The following is a 26,838-nucleotide window of genomic DNA, read 5'->3' as shown; positions in this document are numbered from 1 at the left end:
CAGTTTAATAACAAACTAAATCTAAAAACGTAATACTATCGGTTAAAGAAATTACCTGTTCATAATCCTGTATAATCTATGAGCACTAAGCACGGCAGCTTTTAAGCCTCAGCTCCCGGAACCGAAAGCGGGTTAATGTTCTGTAATGCGCATATCAACAGAGTTATTCGATAACAACTAATAAATTCGTTAACACGCCAACATCAATCATGCGTGTAATCCGCTAACATAATTACTTGTATTAGTTGTTCACGGCGGCGACGCGTGGCGGACGCGTGGCGGGCGCGTGGCGGGCGCGTGGCCGCGGTGACGTCACTAAAGGGTTACATGTTTGCAAACAGCACCAACCGTGTCAACCGAACAATGTTTACAGTGTCGGCGATATTAAAGGCTATTTGATTAGGATAATAGGATATCGGCCGATGTTAGATAAATGGGGATTACATTTGTAGCATATTTGATTATGTTTTGTGTTGTCGCGTCAGTTAGCCATGGGAATGGTCTTTAACTTTATTATCTGTGCACTTCGTTTAAGTTTATTTATTAAGTTAGGGGAAGGATAAACAAAATTAAAATGGGAGAACGTGTGACTGTTATAAACCATTACATGATTAAACAGTTGCAAGGATATTCCATATAGGTACAAAGCTAAAAAACAATAGTTTGGTCAGGATTTTTTTTTTGGTTTTGGGTATTTTTTTTATTCACAAAACACAGCTATCATTACAGGAATATCTCAAGGTGGTAGCGTGGTAACATAACTCCTCTATAATTTATTAATATAACACAGTACATATTACTTAGATACTCATTTTAAAGTAGTCACTAAATTACCAACAATGTCAACTGTTCTGGTAACTTTTCAGGTAGCTTTTGTACCAGAAGTTGATATTCACTTTGCAAGAAGGAAAATGCCAAGAACCAATATAAGTAATTGTAATTACATTCATACAAGTTTAGTAGCTACATGATGCTCTCCAAATTATTCCCACCACCCCTAGTAGTAGCTAGTAGATTATTTATTATATTTTTAACCTAATTTTAAGTAAAATTTCAAGAATGTTCTTTATTTTAAATTTTGCTAGTAGCTTATTTATTATATTTTTAACCTAATTGTAAGTAAAATTTTAAGAATGTTCCTTATTTTAAATTTTATTTTTTTGAAAATTTGTACGCCTAAGAGGCCAAACATGAATGGTAACTTTATTTTCTTGTGTAACAACCTGCATAACTATATGTACACCCATGTTTTTACAAATAAAGTATCTTGTATCTTGTATCTTGTATCTTGTACCCCTCACAAATAACACTTACTTAAGTACATGAAAGTTGTTAGCATCGAGAACTTTCCAGTTTGGTAGTAATAAGTCCGTCACAAACGTACACATAGTTCCAATGACTGGGCTTACAAACAAGTGTCTCCCTATCTGGCCACCCCCGGCGGTGACATCCTCGCGAATATTAATAAACTATCAATAATATTCGGCTTTGGTTACCCTTGTACAAACTACTAAGGGTACCGTATTTATAGATTGTTGTTTTTTTGGAGGGAAAACTGCTGAGATTGTTCTGAGCTTACGATAACAAGAAAAGTCGAAAAATCTCTCCCAATTTTAAAGCACCACTGAAAAATACTTCAAATAATGTCATTTTTATAGTATGTAAGTAAAAGTGACATAAAATATAAAAGTTGTGTATTGAATGATCAAAATCTGTCATATAGATCTGAATTTGTCTCCTAAAATATACAGAAGCTACACTATCAAGCATTGTTCTGGTAAATTAGCAATTGTGCTGCGATTGCTTTCAGTATAATTATTCAGAGACAGCACCAACCCTACAAGTACAACTCCTTACACTGAAGTACAAAAACTTACAAGTTCCTTACTTAGTTGCGCGGCATTAACTAGCATTACTTAAGTATCACTTAATTTATTGCCAAGTCATTGTTTGTCTATTTCGCTACACTTACTTAACGTGTAAGCACTTACCTATTAGTTGAAGGCCTACAAACTTTAAGTGTAACTAATATGTGCTTTGCTATGTAATTGTTATTATGTATTCCATCGAATGTTTAAGTTTCTATGGAAGAAAGGATAAGGTGGATGAGAAATACTTAATGAGCATAGCCTAGTGCACCTTGATTTACCTTGATGACAACGGTTAATGGTTGTGACAAGTGAAGGGAAACTTAATACGAGTTCTCGCGTACCGTTTACTTATTTCTATTTTCCACTATTCTATCATCTTCTGTAAAAAACACTCCCAAGACCAATTATTTCTTCCACATTATTCAATTAAAGTATTACTATTACAATAATTCATGAATAAATATAATGACTAAACGAGCCTTTTAAAAGGAAATTGAAAGGAGCAAATATGTTCTTCTGTAGAAGATTTTCCACGACTTTTTGGATTCAATAAATTATGACCTACCTCGCTTTCTCTCAATTTTGTTGGAGTCGGCTTCCGGCCTCACTGGACGGAGCTACTGCCAATCTGACATCCACAACCCAGTTACCTGAGTAACCTGATACCACTCGGTAAGAAGTAAATAAATATTCAATGAACTTATTTTCTTTGACAAAAAAACAGAGAATAGGCTTCATCATTTCCACATAGTGTGGAATCCGAGAAAAATATTATTGAAAGGTAAGTTTTTCAAGAAAGTAGGTAAATGTAATATTACAATTTCACTAGTTTTCATTTCAGATTAACGAAAAACGTATTTGACTTCAGACACATAGACGTATTACATAATGCGTGTGTGATAAACAAGTAAACAGCCTTAGGTAGGTATATAGTACGTATAGGAGGCAAATAAGTGCAGGTGTGGAATTAACCTCGGTCCGGTTGTTTCGCCGGTTACGACCTCAACCATAACCCCGCGTTATGGCTTGTATTATTATAACTTTTACCTTCCACATTACTCGCTAGATGTGCCTCACTTTCTAAATCTTTATGTAATTTATGTTATAATAGAGGAATTAAATTGTAATATTAAAAAATCTAATCATTAATTGGTGTATTGGAAGTATTTAAAGCCGGAGTACCGGGCTACCTATATTCCAACCAATGATTGCAATTTTATTGTGGACTAAAACTGTTGTAACTATTAAGTAATCTGTGCTAAAAACAACACATTCTGTAATTACTGCGACTGCATAACTGAAAAAGGATTTTACAGTATGCAACTAAAGTAAATAATTCGGTAGATACAGAAATGTTCTTATAAAGTTTTCACGGCAATCGAATTTTAGTTTTGCCGCTTCATTCAATTGTGATCGGACTTGTGGTCAAAGCATTTAATTACAATGGATAGAACTTTATTCCAGTGTTAAACACGATAAACCAGTAATTACTAACTTCCTAATAAGCCGGCAGCTATTACGACTATTTCCTAATTCATTGATCGAGTCTCTTCCAGTATTGCGCTAGTACATCATGGTCCCTGAGGTTATAAGTTACAGAGGTCTGATATTTATTCGTACGGTTCGATTGTAGTTTTATGTTCGGCCGTAAATGGTCTTATTGGTGCGCATTTGAATAATACGAGCAACGCCGACTGTTACTTGTAACGCGCAAAAATATTTACTTGTTACGCCGCTCTCATTGTGTGGGTGACCACTGTTTGCTATCTAATATATATGCTTATATAATTCTCAATTTGTAATTTTATTTCTGGTCATAGAATGCTGTTGATTAGCTAAAACAGAGACTCAGCTGCAATCGGTTAGATTGGAAGCTAATCAACATACTCAAGAAAAGGCTAGGCAGATGACGATAGCTAAGATATAATCAACTATTATTTATTTATATAAAATAATAAAAAATATCTAGTCCATTATTAATACTGCTGAGAAAAATAACTTATAAAAGTAAGTAGCTGTACTTACGCTTATTGTAACAGTTATATTTTCAGTTAATATACACTTCTGGACACATATATTGGCCCACCTTAGAGTTTAGGTTTTGATGGCCCCTACCGAAATATGATTGTTAGATTGAACAAAAACTGTTGATGCAGTTTTAAACCTGATACATTTTACCTTCTTTTTCGATCGTATTGTTTTAAATTTGAATTCAGAATACCATACGACATGGAGCTACGCCTAACAAGTCGGATATGTGCCTCGTTAAAGGCAATTGATTTTTGAATAAAAAACATGTTTTATCAAATAAAGGTTTAATTTAATAACGTGTGTGGCCTCCATAGGCATCTACCACAGCTCTCATACGATTAGGCATAGACTTTATCAACCGCTCTATGAAGTTTTGAGGGATCATTTCCCATTCCTCTTCTATGGCAGTTTTCAACTCCTGCATCGTCTGGGCAACTGGCTGACGAGCCCTAACACGTCTTTTTAGCTCGTCCCACATGTGCTCAATGGGGTTCATGTCTGGGCTTCTGGCTGGCCAGTCCATAACTGTGATATTCACATCCCGAAGATATTCCCTGACGATGCCGGCCGCATGGACTCTTGCATTATCATGCATAAAAAGAAAATTTGGGCCCACATAGTCCGCGTATGGTATCACGTGAGGTCCTAAGCACTCACGAATGTACCTTTCAGCATTTAATGTTGGCAGCCGTGGTCCTGTAACAAACTCAAGTTGAGTTTTGCCGCTCGCGGACATACCGCCCCAGACAGTCCTTGAGCCACCGCCACAAGCAACCCTCTCTTCAAAGCAGCATTGTGCGAAACGCTCTCCCTTACGTCGGTAGACCTTCTTCCTTCCATCATTGCCATGTAACACAATTTTGGACTCATCAGAAAAGAGTACACGGCTCCAATCTTGCTGTGTCCAATTTAAATGACTGCGTGCGAAATGAAGGCGCGCTGTTCGGTGGGCTCTCGTTAGTTTGGGCCCATTAGCTGGCTTGTGTGGTACCATATCGCGTTCTTTTAACCTTCTGCGAACAGTTCGAGCGCTCGCACATACTCCATGGAAGTCGCGAAGTTGATTTTGTATCTCAATGGAGGCAAGGTGACGATTTCTCAAGCTGGTCGTCACGATGAATCGATCCTGCCTTTCAGTTGTGACCCGAGATCGAGGCCTTCCTTGGCGACGAACAAAGCCGCCAGTCTCTAGGTACCTCCGATAAACATTTCGAAACGCAGATCGACTTAAATTAAGTTGAGCAATCACATTTCTTTGGCTGTGTCCGGCCTGAATAAGTGCCACAGCTTGGGCGGCGCCTTCAGGTGAAGTATCCATAGATTATTGAGAGAACCTCACCTTAATGTTAAGAATAAGTAATGTTTGTTGCAAAACCAAAGATATCAATCACTTTTTTCAAGAATTAAATCCAAGTAAACCAATAAAACCAAGTTTTCTTAGTAATCGATTGTTTGATATCAACAAGCAGGCTCCAAATTGTCTCTTGTTTCTTTGAATTCTGTATTCGCAATTCAAAAAAAGAATATTGAATGAAATTGTGAATGTGCAAGGTTCAAAACTGCATAAAAACCTTTTGCTCGACCTAATATAAAAATTTAGCTAGGACCAAACGAAACTGAAAATACAAGGTGGGCCAATAGATGTGTCCAGAAGTGTACTTTCGTAATTATGACATTGTCACTTAAATGACTTGTGACTACAATTTTTCTATTGTTTAAACCGTTATAAACAATTTGCTAAGTTTTCCGATTAAAAAAAAATCTTTGTCTATTCAGCATATAACAGATAGATTTGCTAGAAAAATATTCGTAAACTGAGTGACAAGTTGCACGCGAGGGTCACACAAGTATGGTGTAGCCCTTTACAGATTGCATCGTCCTCATGCAAAGAGATACATGATCAGAATGATAAGCAGATCGGGTAAAGAGGGCTTACTGCTAACCTTATCACGTGTTAAAATGAGGTATTTAAGGACGCACAAATAAACAAAGCTACAGTGGTCGTACAAAAAATTAGGATTAGGTATGTATTTGGTTCATGAAGTAATTAAAGACTTCAACGCAGTCTACGGTTTTTAACGTATTGTAGCACTGATATTCGAAGATGTGATAATACAAGTAAGTAAACATGAAACCAGTACCTCAGCAAGAAAGAAGTGTCGCAAATTCATAGCCAGTCAGCTACCTATGAATCTGCGACACTTCTTTCTCAGAAACTGCCTCGGTGACAGGACAGACGATAGGAAACAGTGAAGATAAACTAAAGATCTCAATTAACTTTAGTTGAGATTTTGTGTCTTGAATTTAGTTTATGATATGGCCATTTTCAGGTGAATAACGGCCGAGGATACCTTGCAAAGTATAAAAAATAGGTATAAAATCCATGAATAGTGATTTGCGCTACATCATACCGTAATATGAGATACAGCGTCATGTAACAATATAGTTTGATATTAAAACAAGCGGAGCACCGCGCCAGGTGAACGGAACACCTAAACCATTCCTATATAAATATATTTTTATACCTCTTTATGTTATTTTGTTTCTTTTATAGCGCGCGCGAGTGTTGCCATATTTAAATTTTATTCGCCTTAATGTTGCCACACACACGACTCCTTGCAATCTCATACCTATAACATGGCAACATTAACTTTGCTCCAACAGAATAAGATATTAAACTTTATTGCACTAAACATAAGGTTGAATGTAGTTTTGTGAGCGGTAAATATAAGGTGGTTTCAGATACAGATGCTGGGGAAATAGAAGCGATTTGGGAGCAATGTTTTTATTTAGAACGAGGCCGTTTGAATGTGGGGGGGTAGGGTGACCAGCTTACTCATATTTACGAATTAATCTCTATTGTTATGGACATTTCCTAAATAAACACTTAGGTAATTAATTGTGCATGACATGGAACATGACTGAAAATAATTTTTCAAATACTTATGTACGTACTTATTCATCAAACAGGTGATGGACTTCCGTAAAGCATTTCCCTTACCTATTTACACAGGAAAAAATAACCAATTTATCCAGTAGCTCTAGAGTTAGAAGGTATCAGTAATCTAACTGGCTAAGTTCCGAGTTGTTTTATTCCATAAACTGGACTTTATTTCCTGTAACATATATTATTCTTGATTATCTTTAAAAATGTGTTTATTTACTACCGTGTACTAGTTGAAAAATCAACCTTATCAATAATACATGGGCACCCTAGCACAGGGGATGTTTGATATATTCCTACCTGTATGTTTTGATTTGATCGCGAGTGGGCAGGCGGCGCCGCGGGCCGAGCTAGTCCACGCTGTTATCGTTTCACAAGAGACAACCCCGCGGCTGTTGTCTATGGAAGCTTGTTACCACGTCAATGGAATCAGGGATGTAGTGTTTTCTTAGAATTGATCTTCAAACATCACAAAGATACGATAACTGTATCTACTTAAATGTCGTTTTATTTGATTTAGAAATTGTACAGACTAGTCCTCTTCTTTGAGGATTTTAAATCTTTACATAGTAATTACTTAAATCTTTAAGTAGGAGTAAGTATTTGCCTCCTTAAGTAAGAGTAACTACTTGAATATTACTTTTCAAAGGCATAAAATCGTAATAAAGTTTGTCATCAAGAGAACTGTTTAATCTCTTATTACTACCATTTCAATTACGTCGCTCAATGTTCAATAATCTACATTCATTTCAGCGCCTATCGACATAAAAATTTATTACGCTGGCAACGAAAAAAAATAATTTTCAAATTATTCCAACCGCCCTAAAAATAAGTCATAAATTCCGCCATTCAATATTTAATACACAGAAAATCATTCGCAGTCGCGACCTTAGCTTTTATATTAAAAAGCATTACTTTTCCGATAGCAAATCTTATACAGGAACATACGCGATGATTGCCTGGCAACACCGGCGCGCTAATGTCACTCTTAACTGTCACATTTTAAAGTGTATTTTCCGTTGTGTTTGGAGGAAGGAGGTTGGAATCTTAAAGAGGTTCGATTCGTAGAGAATTCTTTTAATAAGTCGGGATGATTTACGCGACGCCAGGCGCACTCGGCGCGACTCCCCCTTAATTAGAAGAGGAAAAAATTCTCGAACACCTTCGTACGACGTGATGTCACACGATAATTACAGCTGCAACATTTGAATGCACAGATTTTGTGAACACTGCACAGTTGTCTCGGAGCTTGCTGCTCTGCGTTGTAAGGGATGATACAGACAGAGGTGTATTTGATTAATGAACGCTAATTCTTAGAAATAATGTTTTCGGACTTTCAGATGGTCATTACGAACACTTCAAATAATAATTTTGCCAGACGACTATTCAGTTACAGAAATTAAGTAAAATATAATATCTAACTGAATTTTTAGCTATCAGGAATCAGCAACATTAACCCTGAACGTATTGTTTTTAATGAATCCCCACTTGAAAGGACAATATACCGGATGCTCGTCTTTTTAAGCAATCGACCTCTAATGCTAATAATATTCATATAACTTAATACAATAAAGTATTAGGTACAGGTTTGAACAATGTAATGTCACAATTGGACCGTGTGGCGCCCTCCTCCATCCGAGCATATTTTCATAAATGCAAACATTCACGAAGAATTTCCTTCCAAAGCTCATAAATATTGCCCACTTTTACTACCTCCACTCTAACTGCACCGACTTAAACACAACCTTATAGCTTGACTACTAAAGCTTAATTTTGAATGGCAGATAAACTCATAAGCGCGTTTTAAAACGGATCACAAGAGGGCAGATTAAAGATTAATCCGAATATCCAATAAATATCAGAATGGATTCATTCTGGAATTGGAATCGAAGAATTGGAACTTATTCCAATTCCATTTTGTAGATGAGCTGTTTTTTTCGAGTTTGAGTTATGTTTGACCTGTTAGATTTAGTGCGCTCTTGGTGGACGCACTTTTTTTGCATGTTTTCGTACTAATGGAAAAGGATTAGGTGTTTGTCGTTTTTATTAATTTTCTTAATTGACTTTCTTGATTGGTGAAGGGCTCGAGTTTTATGTCCCTTTAGTAAAAGAAATTGGAAAACATTGTTTTACTAATTTGATGATGTTTTTTGTACCCTTGCCTTGTGGTGATTTACTTTGTTAGTCTTTCTCTCACTGCACTACGGCATGTCATATAATGGCTAGTACACATAAACAAGATGAAGTGAATGAACACGGGCTGATTAACAAGTAATAGCGCCGCGTGTCGCTATGGAGTGGCCGAGCGCGAAACTTTGGGGCCGGCTAATGAGCGGCGAGTGGCGCTAACTGCCTGTTTTGCGCTAATCTCCGCATAAACCTGCGCTATTGCCAAGACTACTCGCTCGAGGGATGGGACATGATAACTGAATATTTTGTATAGACTATTGACTGACATTAACAATATAATCGTTTCGTTAATGTTTATGGGTACAAAGTGTGTACTAAGAAAATTTTTGATTTAATGCTGTACAACTTAGTGCTAAAAACAAGAGTATTTATTCAATGTTTTATATCCATTCTTATCAGATACTTATAACATTTAAATAAATATTCTAAAAGTATAATGTCTGAAATCTTTTGGTACATAAGTGAGTTCTGAGTACCTATAACCATCAGACTATGTTTACGTACAGTGTTTTCCACATAATGATGAAATGTTCTCGATGTTTTGACACAACATTTTTCTCTTTAGATATAGAAAATATTCTGAATACTTCATCATGAAATTCATCATTAAATTGCTTTGCCTTGTATGTGCTCCTCGATAGAAATACTGAATAGTAGACACAATTCCCATCACTAAACTGGACAATAAACCTCAGCGTGACCGCGGTCAACTTCAGACATTACGTTTATTTCTCTCTTATAATATACAATCACTGTGACCCCCCGACACCCCCCGGCACCTCCTCACACCCCCCAGCATCCGAAGAGGTCATCATTAGCCAGTTAGGCAGCATTGTCTTCATTCTGAGAATAGTTTAACTGTACAACTTGATGGTACTTGGATTAGGTTTTAACTGGTCTGTGATTGATTGGGAGAACTGTTAAACAGTATTCAAGTTAGTCATTAGTGCTGTCAATTAGTCATTGTAATGCGGTTGTGGACTGTCAGATGTTCATGTACTTTGGTTTTAATTTGTATATTGATACTATTTGTATCTACTAATTAGTTGAGCAATTAGCTTTGTGCTGAGTCGCAAGGTCGATATTCTTAATGGAAAAATCATAAAAATTATCTTCACTATGTATTTATCTCAAGATCTAATCACTAATTAGGCTACAATATCTATAATATAAAAATGAATTGCATAATGTGTTGGTAAGCGCATAACTCAACAACGCCTGGACCAATTTGGCTAATTCTTTTTTTTGTTGTGTTTGTTATTGTCAGGAGAAGGTTCTTATGAAAAAATAGGGTAAAGTAGAGAAGTCAGTTGACGGGAGCGAAGCCGCGGGCAAAAGCTTGTTTCGTATAAAAACAAAATTAATATAAAGCAAATTCACAAGATCCCCCTTATATACTTCGTCAAGAGACCAAAAACACTATCATATTAAAAAACAAATAAAAGAAAAAAACGGAAAAGCATACGACATCACCCGAAAATAGTGTATCCCCACATATTTTTTCTTTGCTAAAGTGTCAGTACATTAGTGTCGAGTGTCGGGCGGCGACCGCGACACTAAATCTGCCATTAGTGACACTTAGCCGCGGGGTGCGGGGGGAGGGGTGCTAATAAATTTAATTTGCAACCCCTTACGATGTTTGTTCAGTCTAATTAACCTTACTGCTGTTTGGTTGGGGAATCATAGAGGTTTCTACTTAAAAGGATTTTATTTGGGCTTGGTGTCTGTGAAGGTTTTTCATTCTTTGATTGTGGCTTTAATTTTTCACAAGGATCTAATAAATAATCCGATTTACGGTTATATGTAGTCACGTCTAAGTACTCGTATCGAGAGGAATTGTTGACAACACAACGACAGTGACAATACTTACGTTATTTAATGTAGTTTCTTCTATTAAGCACTTTTTAACATAAAAATAATGGTCATACCAGAACTAGGAAATGGGAACTATAAATAAACTAGCTATCGGAACTCCATCGCCGTATGTTGAGTGTTTTCGTGCCAAAAATCCACTTATGGTGTTATATTGGTGTCCTACATGGTGCTCATGTGTGTCTGTGTGCGTGAGTGAGGGGAGGAGGGGGTGAAATTAGCGAATATTGTAACGTTCGGAGACAACGGTAGTATGCTCAGTTAAAAGCCAATCTTACAGAGTTGGGAACGCATAGAGGTGACAAGTTAATTAATGACCAACTATTTTATGTTGCAATGATGTCTTGGTTTCATGAAATGCTGAAGATAGAATATTAACAAAATACTTTTTGATACAATTATTAACTCATTCAAAGCAATCAAACTAAAGTACATATGTTTTAGCTGTGACTATGCACTACTGCATACTTACAGCATATTGCACAATACTTACAAACAATACAAATATATCTTGCAGTATGGCCTTTCTGTGATTATACAAGAACCTTGCATTACATGTACCGAAGCCCCTTCTTCAACATTATCAAGTCTACACAAATGTAACCACGTCGATCTGAAATCGCGATAAGTTACAATTTACGATGCTCGCGCTTAGTCGCGCGTCTGCTCGGCGCCTGTGGTCACATCGCGCGACTTGCCGCGGTTGGACCGCTTCCACGCTAAGTGTGCGCCCCGCATTACCATAAGTTAGCGAATAATTGGCTGATTGATGCTCAGGTTTTACAAAAAGACGGGGATATGGGATTGGAGACTCGTTATCTGTTGCCAAAAATGTGGTTGAATTTGCTAAGTAGCTTTATTTGATATGCCAAAATGGCAATTGAGTTTAACGTAATTTTCTGATTGTTTGTTAAGCTGAAGAAAAACCATCTCTCTACAAAATTACAGGTGCATTCTAATGCCTAAACAAACAAAATACTATTCCGTTTTAAAACATTAACAAAAACAAAACAACTACATTGAAACAGGGAAATGTAGCCATTATTAAAACATACCCTAATTTATAGTCAAAACCAAATTAGACGGCAATAATTTCGATATCGATAAATATAAACATTATTTTTTGTAACTTTTTTAATAGAAAACTTGGGAGTCTTAAGTTTCATTTGGTCGGGGGTGTGCGGGGGTGAGCGGGACGCGCGGGGGGTGTGTTGTCGACAATTTATTGTTTTTAATTCAGGTGGCAGCAATACGGAGGCGCGCAATCACTCGATACGCCATCAAATAAATGTTTAGCTATTGCACCGGGGCTAGGGATGTCCGCATTCTGCAGTTGATATCGATACTTTCGAAGTTTTGATGTTCCTTTTTTGGGTGTTTTACGCTTGCAATGTAAAAATTTTGCCAAATGAAATCTATTGTTTCTAGTTAAGAGCGTGTACGTCAACCGCGCGCCATTTGGCCTAAAATGGTACTTTTCAAACCACTGTTTCTCAGTAACTACTTATCCTATAACTATGTTATTTTTTAATAACGCAAGGTAATTTCACTGTCTATATAGTTAATTAAACATAAATTTCAATTTGTGTAGTTTAAATACTTAAAACCCCTATAACGTAACAGATGTTTTATAAAATTCCCGTTCAGCGTCTATTTCGAAGCTTAAATTCATGTGAAAACAGTGGCAAATCTAATCATATTTCTTTTTTTACTCATAGACGAAATCCCCATGCCTATAGTTAGTTGAAAACATTTTTTGATTTAGGTCTCTATCTTTCAGAAAAAAATATTTTAACAATGTGAAAAATTGTGAATTTCAAATGCTTTTTTTACCCATCTATCTTACTTAATTTAATATAACAATTATTTACTATAGTAATATAACTCTTTCTTTAAAACATAAACTTTATATTATAATTTAATCTCTCGTTTTTATATTTTTTATAAATTATTTAAAAACTACTATAAAACGCTGCACGCGAGTCAACTCAAACCAGACCGCCGCAAGGCTTCACAGAGAGGGGACGTGTCGCTCCGTCACATCGCGTAGGGTGAATAACCTCTGCCGTGGATACCGAGAATAGAGTACATTTCAAGCGCGACCAACAAATCTTGATACATTACTATTTTATTTAAAGCTCAATTTTGAAGCATATTTTTTTTATCGATTGAGTTGAAATTTTGTTTGAATGTTCAGTTTTAATGACAATGTATGATTATATCCAATATGGCGGTATACCCATGATGGAGGAAAAAATGTTTTTAATGCATTCCTACGATATGGGTATCAAATGAAAGGGCTTGCTATGAATAACTCGAAAAAAAATGTGTCGCGAGTCTAAATCCAATATGGCGGACTCCTTAGGCTAGAAATCACTTATTGCAGATGTCTGTTACCAATCGAGCTATAATTTTTTTTTTTCATTTTGGATGTACCCAAATTTTGACTTTTGATCTCGAATAACTTTTGAAGCATATAGGATAGATAACTTAAAACTTTATTTGCAATGGTAAACCCAAGCTCTTCACCAATATTTGGCTTTCCGGCAATTGTTGTTATTTGACCACAATTTTTCGGTCTGGATGGACTGGACCATTCATATAAACAATCAATTTTTCGAATCGGTCCAGGCGTCTTTGAGAAATCGAGAACAATCAAATTGAGAACAATCACAAAACAATCTAATTGAAACCTCCTCCTTTCTTTTTTTGAAATCGGTTAAAATACAGAAACTCTTAACATTGTCATTAATCATCAGTCGACTATTTAGTACTGTTGAAAATTGTATGTAATATACAGAAAGTCCTCAAAACCAAGGTTTTCATAGGTGCCCGATTTTTTTGCAGAAGAGTGTAAGTATTAACGACTTATTTTCATGCTTTTATATCTTAGTCATCCATAGACTTACACTATTTTCCCGCTATTAACTATTTACTAAATAATATATTTTTTGTTCTACCAATTTCACTCGAAAGGATCAAAATGGTTTGTGTGACTATACGTGAAGTATGATAGGCACTCACACAGCCGCGATGCTAGTCTGCGCGGTTTTTTGCGTTGAATTGCCTAAAGTCGACATCGCGCGCCGAGCGTACACGCTCGCTTTTATTTGTATTGAATTTAGAATATTTTTCAGCCGATACTACACAGGTGAATTGCTTATTAGTGCTTTTTTTCATATTGGCCTGAATTTGGAGTTACTGGGTCTACTCATCAGGTATACAATCTGGTACCAAAATAAGTTCAGATAGTCAGTTATTCTATGTAAAACGGGGCTCAACTCCATCCAATTAGGCTGGAAGCCGACATAGTTAAAAGTTCGGAAGAAGAAGAAGTGCAGGCCATGTAAATAAGGTAAATTGCTTCGTTGTCATCATTACAGCTAAAAAAGTTGCTGGTCAAAGGCCTATTCCAAGCCGGGGATGGAGTTGATGATGCAGTTTGCCCAAAGTTAATAGAATTACTTGCAATACAAAACAAGAATTTAAAACTAGGTATATCGATACTTTGTGACCATGAACAGATAGTATCGACAATCGTCATTTCCCCGCTGTTTGCAGTGTTGGTGAAGTGAGCAAGTTTTCCAATAGATGGCAGCACGTGCGCCTTGTTTATCGCGCGCTGGATTACGATTCATTAACAACGACTAATTGTGTGCCGCGGTGCGCTCAGGGTTTAGTGGCATTCTTTTGAGAACTGCGGTGAACTGGCGATTTTTATTTACAAAAAGAAAAAAAGATTAATCTGATTACCTAATAGTAAATTCTTGAAAGTCACTTAGGTAGGTATCGAAGTACGGAAGATTTTTTTTTCCTCGCGAATAGTTTGGTAGAACGTATTATGTAGGCAAACATTTATCAGAGTTTAAAATAATTAATTAGCTGTTTTGTAATATTTTATTATGTCAATTTTAATTTGTAACTGCAGTAGGTACTATTAGTCATATTACCCATGTTTAAGTTGTACTGAATAAGGTATGAAATGAATCATACGGAAAACAAGGCCGTCGGATTACAACTTGAAGTCTATGCTTAAGTGTATGAAGACAATGAAAACTTAGATAATATCAATGAATGTGGTTGCTACAGTGAAGCAATATAATGGTTAGAAGGGAAACAATGGTGCCATAATGCTCGTATTACAGAATTAGAATTGTTAACACGCCACAAGTCCAACAAGTCCACAGTATTAATTCGTAATGCGATGTTAGAGATTTCAACACACTGATTATTAAAATTGAGTAGACAATGCCTAAGTCTACTAGGTATCATGAATACCGGTTTTTGGACAAATTATTACCACTTTACTTTTACGGCGACGTGCAACAAATAGGTACGAACTAAAAAACAAAAGTTTCCTTGTGTAGTCCTGTACTGTGTAGTAATACATTAGTTTGAGTTAAGAAAAAGTACACTTAGGTACTGTTAGAACAACTGCATTGTCATTAATCATTTTGCATGAATGAATAACAAAGTTTCGTTTTCTACTTCCTTGCATATTATCTAGCAGATACAACCGCCTCATGCAAAAAACGCTTTTAATTATGAAAACTCATATCACCCACTCATATCAGCCTAAAAGCAATATTAATCTAAACAAAATTAAATTCCAACATATTAACAACACGAAAACGGCTTCAAATAATTGAATATCATTGAAACATAATTGAATTATCCATTTCATTAATCTGTTTACAAAACTATGAGTAAATGGTGCGTTATAATTGCATTTGACGACAATAGATATATCCAGCGAGGGTGCGGAACCCTAACTAATGGTATTACGGAACCCCAGGGTTCGGACGATTTAAATTTAGTTTGTTTAGTTTGGCTCCGATTGATTCTGTTTCGTTCTGTGAGATTAAATATTAAATGGTATTGAGGGAGTCAGTTGTGCGGAAGTTATTGTTAAATATCAAGTAGTTTATGGAATGGAGCATCGCTTATCTAATAAGTGAGTATGTATGTGTAAAAAAGTGTTGAGAAAAAATTAATTTAACTAAGTAGAATGAAAAGTTGCTCAAACGAACGTATGAAGGCAATTTACTTGACTAAAGGGCAACTGGTAAAATAAAAATAGCCTAACCAAAGTTTATGTCCTAGCAAAACTCATACATACAAGATGTTGCTTATTAATAGTGGTTATTAATATTGTTGCAAGCTGAAGATCACTGATTCGATATTTCAAAGCTAAAACTTGAAACAGTTGTGTCCAGATTTTGACCACAGTCCCAATCAATCTGTGCATCAGATTAAGAAAACCGCGTAGAACTTATGATAAAAAACTGCTTACTCCTAAACAAGGGCTAGATAAGCAGATCTCCCGAGGGTGCAGGGTGCAGGGTGCAGGGTGCACAGGGGGCTGCGGTCCGAGGCAACATGTGTGGCGTATTACTTGCCAATAACTACTCGTATTGGTAAAAAAACTACATCAGGTGATGTGGTGAGATGTGTGTTTTCGTGTTTGTGACTGTATTAAAGAAGCAAGTAAGTATGTTTGATTGCTAACTTTTAAAGAAATTTTATTATGAATCAGTGAAGAGGTGTTTTATAGAAATGTCAGTTGTCAATGTTGTGCTTACATAAAATTATTTTTACTGTTACAGTACGAGTCAAGGTGACAGTGAGAAGCTAAATTGACATGACTTTGGGAAAAAGATTGATAAGAAGATGTTTTCAGTCATTTGGTGATTTCTTGCGTAATTGGCAATATTTAAAACTACGTAACAATTACAATAAATGAAAATAAAACAAACAGTGTTAGTACACTGCATACAGAAGTAGGTCTTTGTTCTAAACAACATAGCAAAACAGTTTTCCCAAATATACGATAAACTACACCTGTGCATAAAATACTTTATATGGACGTAAACTCCTGAAAGTTTTACGGAGCATCGTCACGTCCGCTCTCGATCGCAGCCAAACATCGTCTGAGCGCAACAAAAACACGTGGGGTACTCCACAACGCGGGGCGGGGCTTAGCTCTGCAATCGACCAATCAGGAGACAGGGATGATTTCTTCTCTCGGTCTGTGCTGTGGCTGTCTCCCTCCAATTCGTAGATTACCGTAGTCGATCCTTCATACTGAAGTATGATTTTTTTATTATGATTTTAAAGTTGGCAAATATGGTGGAGTCCGCAGTTCACGTTTAAATGTTGCCAAATTGTATGTAAGTGTGTTTGTGTTAGTGCTCTCGGGAGATAAACTTTTATTAAATGCTTTTGTTTTATAGATACACTCATTGTTTGGCTTGCCTTCCTTATTGTTTGTGATCGAATTCCAACTATTGTTTCAATCGTCTACTGATTGCTTAGTGTATGCATTATGGAACTTCTAATTAAGCAACTTTGAATATTAATAAATAAATTTTTCGTAGTTTACAGTTAAACACATATTTTCAGCTGCTTATTTTTGACTGAAAACCTAACAGCTGGTTAAAAATCTAACAATGTATAATGAGAAATTGAGATAAACAGTGAAACTGAAGACCTGATTATTTTATTACAATATTAATCATTCGATAGAGCTATAAATTAAACTATGTAGTTACCTGTCAACAGTTATGACATCAATCTCCGCCTATTAAAATTGCAATAAATCATATATTAAGTACCTGCTTGTTATTACTAGTATAATATAACATGGCTGACTAAATCATAGACTGCAACAGGTTTTTTTCGGCAAAAAAGAACTGAGTTTATCTGAACACGTAATTTTCCTAACAGAAAAATGCATTTGCAGCCTCATTGACTGCAATACTTTTATGAAGTAAAAAGTTTTGGTGTAATAAGTAAATCTTTTGTAATTTTATTTTTTTTGTAAATACTTAGCTCTGTAGATATTTTTGTCGTAAGTACATAAATTATACTACAAAAAAAAAACTGTTTATGATTTTCTAAATTGGGTTTTAGTTCGTTCTGATTATATTGAAATAAATCTATGTATTTAGACACGTAGACTCCAGTGAATAAAAAAAACTACCAACTTGCAAAACAACACATTTCCATCACTGTAACAGTACTTAATTTTCGTGAATATAAAGCTCCATTCACCAAGCTGTGAGGAAATAACACATTACTGAACAAAAGTGTTTATACAACCAACTTCCCACTCATTAACATAACATCTAATTACTGAAATATATTCACCAATTGACCACATCAAAATTAACCTTAATCTTAATTGAACATTAGTAACGGTTCCACAAATATTTCTATAATAAATATCGGACCAATTTATAATTTACGTCTATAAATACCCTTATCCCAGCCCTCACAGGGTATTCTCAACTCTGTTAATAAGACTATAAGGTTTAAATTGGCTCGTTGTGAAAGTATAATATGAGGAGTATAACAGGCAGATGATAAAAGGCCGACAAAGCAAAGGTGTCGGCTAATTGATGCGGTGAGAAGGAAACCGGCCGCGGCGGGGCGAGGTACCACTGACAGCGAGTAGCGGGGCGGAGAGCGGAGTGGCTTGAGGCAAATGAAATAGATATTTCATTAAACGATTCAGACTATTGAGAACATGATAGAATTATTATTAAAATTATAAAGAAGAAGCAGTTTTTTTGTTGTCTTTGGCAATTTCTTTATTAGGCTGTTCTCAGTTACTGAGGATACTTTGATACTGAGGATAAACCACCGCAAAATAACTTAACACAGAAATTAGAATTTAATTAACCGTAGACACAAGATCACATCTACCTATTGAATTTCTACATCTGATGAACCGCTTATAGCGTTTATTACTCGCTCACAGTAAGACCTATTCCCAATCCGTGTACCGACATCCGGTGCAGACAATACCGGCGACTCGTCATTGTGACCGAGAGGAACCGGCTCCGAGCGGCCGAGTGGACGAGTGGCCGAGCCGGGCATTGTGTGGCCACTTCCAGATATTTATCTCGTGTTGTGATACCCGCTTGATAAGTTGCTGTTTTATTACTGGGTTGTGTTGTGATCGAGGCGATTAAGTTTTGGTTGTACTGGTATGTTTTGGGTAGAGGGAAGCTTTTTTTTGTCACAATCAGGTATGAATGCAAGAAAAATGAAAATATTGAAACTCTGCGTATCGAAGTCATTATGCTTAATAAGAAAATACATGATTATAAAGACAGGTGATAAAACATATGAGATAAGAAAAGGAAAAGTCACAATGCTCAATTAGGTAAGCTTAATTAAGCAGCGAAATAAAATTATAATTAAGTCTGTAAATTACAGGGCAAGACCTATGAAAATAAAAAAATAAAATCCTAATTTTTAAATTCAATTATTATATTTGGTAGGTAAGTACTTTAATAAAAACCTGTGTCATATACACAGCCACGATTCCAAAAAAATAAAAAACAAATCCACATCCTGCGCCTGCGTCGGTCAGACAGGATGCGCAAGCGATTCCGTTTTATTAATAGTTTAAAAACCGTTTACAGTTCCGCCATCTTTATTGGGGGACCTTACAATCGGGGGACGGTACTATTGGGGGATTTCAAAATAAAATGATAAAAGTTAAAGTGTGGCTTTGTGATGAGTTTTTGATTGTGATATGTAATTGTGACTGATACGATCAGTTATTTTTTAAACGTTATTGTTAATATTTTTTTGTAACCCATTTTTGCAATTGTTGTGGAAATTAATTTTGAATTTGTAAAGATTGATTCTAAAAAATATAACGTTTTAAGAGTACTTAACTTGTGTTAAATGTGCGGTTAGCTTTTGTAACGGCGAATAATTTTCATTATTAAACTTTAATGCACAACTATCGTCTCATTAATATATGCCTAGGTATAAAGTATATTCATGCAAAGAGCCATTTAATCTGTGAAGTAAGTAATTCTTGCTGATATTGTATGACTATATCTTTATGAATTTAGTATAATAGACTGCGACTCCCTATTATTTTGCAACAAGTCTTAAAATGGCAAAAAAATCTTATAGTATTTTCCTTAGCTCCATTCAAATAACTATATGAAGTGCATAATATCTGAGACGACAAGCAATTAATCAAGTTGCAGTTCAAACATCGCGGGGCACCCTCAGCAGATGTCCCTGTATGACTGTATGGGTGTTTTATTTCTCAACAGATCGAGTGCCGCTCAATTAATGTTATATTTGTCACATAAATAACCGGAGATCCTTCCGCTATTATCCGAACGCGTAAACTCTGCCATTCCAGCTTATTATTCGTGGCACAATAGTTTTTAGCGGGCGCGGGGTGCGGGGCGAGCGCGGCGCGGGAGGGAGGGGGGCGGCAAAAACTGCACCCGACTTAATTATAAAGAGACAAGAAGCGCCATTAAATAGCGATTCGTTAAATCTACGCTCTCGTGTTAACACCACACGTGCTCCGTCCCGCTCGCGCGTATAGCGGAGCGAGCGGGACGCACGTAGGTTTGGGGCGACAGCTCGGTTTAGGGGCGGCGTCCGCGATATAAGGTTTAGATTGACTGGGCGGCGTTCTCTATTGAGGTTTTTTTCTTTGTGTCGGTGGCAGTCGTCGGCGAGAGCTTTTCATTTGGTGTCGGGTCGCGGTCGGGCGCACACGTATCGCAGCGTGCGATGAGCGAGTGACGCGTCGGTGCAGCAAGTGAACTAGCGAACATGTCGGAGCTGCGAGGGTCTCCGCCGCGCGGGCTGGAGGGAGGGTTCGGGGCTCCGCTGGCGGCGCTGAGCTCGCTGGCGGAGGCTCCGCCGCCGGCGCCGAACCCGCACGGCATCGACCACATCCTGTCGCGGCCGGCGGTGGGCGGCGGCGTGGGCGCGGGGCTGCTGGCGCCGCGGCTGTCGCTGGCGGCGGCGGCGGCCGGCATGGCGCACTACCTGCAGCACAAGCCGCTCTACTGGCCCGGCTTCCAGGGGCTCGTCTCCAACCCCATGGCCTGGCGGGAGCGCCTGCAGTCCAGTGAGTACACACACATTTTGCAAACACCATTTTATAGGACCCCAAAATGACGTTCTAACTGACTTGTAGAGCAGTTCTGATTTTCAGCCACGTGAAATAGCTCCAAAACTATGTATGTAATTGTTTGAAATAGGATATATAGTTCGCTATTGTTTTTTAAGAGTTTGAAGTTTTTGGGGTTTATAGGTTTCCAGTTTCTATCTTTATAATGTCAAGGGATCTAAAAATTCATTAAGGACGAAGATGGAAAACTTTAAATTGGGTGTATTAATTGCTAATAGTACTTTTAAGGTTTTGTTGTTGAAACAAATAACGCTACAGGTGTAATCTTTGTTCATACGGATTTCTTTCTCATAACTGCCATAAAATTATTGTTAAGTGTCTACATACGTACCGGGTTACTGGATGGATGATTGAAGGGATGATTGAAGTTATTAAAGTCTTTGCGAAATCATTTGAATATCAAAAGGTTTAATGACCAATAAAGTTTGATGCCTCATTAAACAGTTTTTATCTAATCTGTATGTAAATATCTCGAGAAATGAGATGTCGTATAAAAGACATCAACGCGTCGCGGTGCGTTATCATTTGAAATGGCAATAAAATGTGAATTTCTCGTTTTTAATGTAATTTGCTATTAATTAATGATCTAATAACTGTGTATTTATAAACAGAGTGATACTGATGATCCGAAAAATTTAATTGAACAGTGAATTATATAAAAAAAGAATGTCATCATGTCATTACAGGTAGACATATCGCTTTTTATATAATTAGTTATTACATCTTCGGAACAGGGCATTGAAGTAGAATATATCATTATCAAGTTAACAATAACCTCCATAACTCTAAGACACTAGAGGCTTTAAAACAAAATACTGAGTAAATCACAAAACATTATCCAAAATAATTTGAAGTCATAAACCACTATAGGGACTCCTTAACGTAACCAAGCCTGAAATCTTAACATCGTGTAACTGCCCGCAACATGCGGGCGGTCGTCACGGCACGGGCTCCCGTCGGCGCAGTCCCGTCGGGCCGGAGCCCGTTAGTGGCCACTCCGCAGGCATTAAGGCTTGGAACACGTACCCGACATGCCGGAATGTGCTCTGTAATTTACTGGGAAATCTACAAGATCTTGGGTCTGGTGTGAGGTTGTTTTCTTGGTGGGAAAATGTGTTTGAAAGATTTGGTTTTATAAACAATTGAACAGGTACATATAGGTATAAAGTGTAAAAGTATTTGAAAAGTCAATCTGGTTTATGTTTATGGCGTCTTTTTGTGTATTATTAAGAGAAATCGCAATCTCTTATTAAAAAAAAATATCACATTATCGTGACAGTAATTTAAGTGGCAATAGTCTGGTCTATTATTTCCATTAGGTACAGCATATTTTGTTATTGAAAAAATACTCTTTTTTGTGTACATTATGGAGTGGTTTAAATTAACATTTCTGGTCAGTATTAACACTCACATTCTGGTGCTAAGTATTTACATTTACACATTAAAACTGGAAATGTCAGAATACAGCAAAGGTTTTTGATGATTACTTAAGTAATCTTCCTGTATAAAATTTATGAAATCTATTTTACTAAAAAGTAAAATAAAACATAATGTGCGACTATTCTTTAGATATTTGAAGTCGGCGCTTGTGTGCCGAAAACAAATCGATTATAATAATCACACAAAAGTAGAGCTTATAACATCTTAATATTCAAATTTTCAATAATAGCTTAAAAATAAATTTGGCATAAAAGTTGACATTTATCGATTGAAAACTGATAAATATTCAGACAAGTCATTTGTTCTGAGAATTAATAAATTCGGCCACCGCGCGCCGCGCGCCGTGCAATGTATTGCGATGACCAATTTGTGCCTAATACTTACAGATGTAGACATTTGCTGTCATTTATATACTTATATTGAATATTATACAGTATATAATTTGATTATATCTTTCTTTATATTTGATTACCTATTATTTCAAAGTTTCAATCTTTTTGTAGTTTAGTTCGCTATATAGCGTTTTTTGAGGTTTTATTTAATTTCTTATAGACTAATTTAATACAACCTCATATGGACACTTGCATAAAAATGTATGAAAACTATTTATCAATATAAAGATTATCAATCATGAAGTGAGCTAAGTAACATATTTCCAAAACGCATCTCAATTTAGTTCGGCTAGGATAAAAAACTTAAAATACAATTGTTTCCAAATAAATGGCACAAATTAAGCCCATTAATCTACACATTTTTTTTCCAAAAACATGAATGATTTACCAATAGAAAAATGAAACATGGATTAATTTCAATTTGTGATACCTATTAATTTATTTTTCCTTCCTAACTCAGATTGTGGTAGGCTGTTGACAAATATTTCAATCAGCTGCCGACTTAAGTTTCAGATTATTAACAAAATAACCAATAGATAAGCTTTGAGAAATAACTATGAATATTAATTTGCGAAATATGTCCATTTGTCAAACATTATGTCGTTGTTATGGGTCTCTGTAGCAATGAACACAGCAGTTTATGAGTTATGGCACAACGGGGCGTGGCTGCCATTCATTCGCTGACTTATGCGACTTATAACTAAAATATTAGGTAATTATGTCAACTTATTTTACTTTAAAAGTGTGGTTTTATTCTTGGTTGTGATGAACTGTCGACAAGATACCGATTTTCATTAATTTTACAGAAACATTATAATAAGTAACTCTATTGAGTAAACATTTTAGATGTTGTTAATTTTGATGTTTTAAATTCTTGGTGTAGCGATTTTCTTGGGTGAAAACTTACATATTGTCTTATAGTTAAAACGAAAAGATTGGTCTCATCATACAAGACAATTACACGAAACTATTCTCCATGTAAAAACACAGTTCAACATAAAAAAATCTGTTACAATGAATAGCAAAGTTCACTCAAATAAACCAATAGAATGTCTCGTGAACATCGGCAAGTTGTCTCGATTCGCCTCACGCCTCCTTAACGACGGGTACAAGTGTTGTTACACGAAAACAGGCTGTTTCATTAATTATAAGTCGTACGCGGTTGATTCGCGGCGCGATGCCTACAATCGATATAATGCCGAGCGCGAAACGATGTGATACCAACATAATCTCGGCACTCGAGATAACCGCGTCGATATGTTCTATTGTGAAATTAATGTTGTTGTAAAATCATATTATACCTAGTGGTAATCATCATGAAGGATATTGAAAGGTTCTTTTTGTTATGACTTCAATGTGGCAGAGTTTTTTTGCATTTTCGGCATTAATGTGTGCCAAAAAGTAGGTATATTTTCCTTGTAGTCATTGTATTGCAACAGGCGTGAAATATTAATAAAGAAACTTATTATTTAACCAATTCATCATTATGAAGTATATTGGTTACATTAAATTATATTGTCACGGAAAAGTACAGTCACACCCAAAAGTTATCACTAGAATTTGACACGCTGATTACATTTGCGACACATGACAAATATGTTCTCGACTATAACCTCAATCAATTATATTATTATTGATAAACTCACAAACCTTCCCTATCTCATGGTATCAGTTTTATTAAAAACACACAAAATATAATATCATTTGATGTCGCTGCGTCACGGATCGCTACAGATTTTAATAAAAAGGAAACATATCGAGTTAGATAGTCACGGCGGAGAGCTTATTAAATGACACGCGATAACATATTAATGCTGATATCAGTTGATAAGTGATCAGGTAATAATGTGTACCGTCAAGTGTGTGACGTGTGACAGCGCTATTACCTCCTATCGTTACAGGCCTATATTGACAACGTATAAAGTGCAATCATAAATGTACAATATAATTAAATTGTACGTCAAAATGTTTATCTAGTTGTGATATTAGATGTGTCAAATAACATGTTATTAAAAATGAATGGAATTTTTGGGGGCGACTGTACTTATTGCTACTGTCTGCGATGGCTAATCTATATAGGATTTTCGATAACGTTAACCTTATTAGAATTGTTTAACGATTATTTACAGGCTGAATATTACTTTTTCAACCTCTTCAGGTTAAGCATGACTTTAATACCAGGGGAGAAAGACATTTTTAATGCGAAGGACAGACCAAAGTAATATTTGTGAAACCATTAGAGGCTTAGCAGCAAATAAAAATTTCATATAACATACCAGCGTAACATATAGTACAAACTCATAACCTAACTAGATACCTAATAGACAAAAAAAAAATATCCTTTGATTTTAATAGATAACACAGAAAATATTGACAAAACTCAGCACAGAGCGATAGAGCTTTGTATTAGACTTTAATTAAATCTGTGACCTAAAATGATAAGTTAAAAGCATTAAAACAAACAGTAAAGTATTTTAAATTAAAGCAGTTCGGCCATTACGTACATAAACATAGGCACTACACAAAACATTAAGAGATTATTATTAAAATCCCAAAAACATTCGGGAAATTATTAATTAGTTAGGGCGTGCGCGCGTTAGGCTGCGGTCACACTGGCGCGCACGAATGAAGTGCCACACATTTTTTTAATTACAGTGTGTCCCCACACCCACCCCGGGCCGCCCCCCAGGGGCCCGGGCCCCGCGCGGGCCCCAGCATATGTCGCCCGGAATTAAAATTCACGTTTCGTGATGCAACATTCAATTGTGTCCAGTTATTCGATAGTGGGACAGTTAAATGAAGTGTTTTTTGGCAAAAAGTATGTTTTTGTTAGTTGGTCGGTGAAGTATGGTAATTGGAGAGCTGGCGACTGCTCGCTAGGTTGCCGAATGGGTTGCCGGCGCTGGTCGCCAGATGACCGCAAATTGGTTCGTTTTATTAGGTTTTGTTTTGACGGTTTTATGTGCTGGTGCATATTCCGAACTGAAAGTTAGTCTGTCGGTAGATAACACCTGAAACTATATGTTACAAAGTTAACCGGATGCCTTTCATTTCATTCAGCATAGCTGAACCACGAGATGAAGTTACCATTATAACTCTACATTTAGTAAATTATAGATACTATGTTTCTATAATGAAAGAATCAGGCGGTTGTAAAGTCGCATTCTGCATGGTCTCTTGCATTTACTAAAATAATGAAAATCATACCATTACAAAAAAAAACGTTATCTTGTCGTTTATAACACAACTACATTTATTACCTAGTACCTTCTACTACTGACTTGCAAAGTCTTACGTCCATGTCAAGCAATTCAGCAATGCATTCCAAACTATTTTGCAATGCATCCTATAAATAAACAATTACAATGAACAGTCAAATAATTAGTGTATGTTTTCCCAGCAAGTGGTCAGCATAGCACACGGGGCTATTACAAATCGTACTCAGCGGCACAATCTCAGCCCCCCCCGGCACGACGCGCCCCGCAGTCCGCCCCCCTTGCCCCGCACGCCCGGCCTAATGAAATTAAATTAAGAAATAACATAATTCCGGCCGCGCCGCCCGCTCACCGCACATTTTCGCGTACAACCCTAGTAGCAGGGCTGGCATTCATATTTGAAAAGGTTTTGAAATTGTTTTATATTATATGATAAGAGCTCGACTTGCTTCAAAAAGTAAATTTTAGCGACATTTTAATTGCACGAAAGAGTAGCAATTTTTGGGCTTGGATTCTATTTGTATTATCTTTTCCATAATATGGAAATATAATAAAATTGATAGACCAATAACACACCTAGAAGCACATACCCCACCATCTAATTAGCGCAATTAACTTCAAATTTTTTCTTCATAGTTGACACTCCAACACAGATTGGGAAAAAGGCTCGGAGGAAGAAGAAGTTGACACTGCAAACCCAAATCAAATAATTATCATCGTGAACTGTTTATTTTTATTAAGCATTCTTCTGAGCTGATGACCCAAAGCACAGAGAAAGCGTGACCAAAAACCACTACACAAAGAACATTATTATCTTCAGACTTAAATTCAAAATCAAACTCTCCAAGCGCTATAATATTACTTTTAAATACCTCATTACATCACAAATAACAGTCATAATATTTTGTCCTGTCAGCCC

General features: G+C 36.4%; 1 protein-coding gene across 2 annotated transcripts in view; it reads left to right on the top strand.

Moving 5' to 3' along the window:
- The first annotated feature begins 20,401 nt into the window (after positions 1–20,401).
- The window catches only part of LOC110378674 (homeobox protein Nkx-6.2), a 41,572-nt gene continuing 35,135 nt past the window's right edge, over positions 20,402–26,838 (top strand). For both annotated transcript variants that reach the window (XM_021338038.3, XM_021338037.3), the window contains exon 1: positions 20,402–20,809. In XM_021338038.3, coding sequence (XP_021193713.1) covers positions 20,509–20,809 — 301 coding nt within the window. In that variant the 5' untranslated portion in view covers positions 20,402–20,508. The remainder of the gene's footprint in view (positions 20,810–26,838) is intronic.

This window comes from Helicoverpa armigera, chromosome 23 (assembly GCF_030705265.1).
Source record: "Helicoverpa armigera isolate CAAS_96S chromosome 23, ASM3070526v1, whole genome shotgun sequence".
Lineage (NCBI taxonomy): Eukaryota > Metazoa > Arthropoda > Insecta > Lepidoptera > Noctuidae > Helicoverpa > Helicoverpa armigera.
The sequence above is the reverse complement of the archived record's forward strand: the minus strand, read 5'-3'. Positions and strand labels throughout refer to the sequence as shown.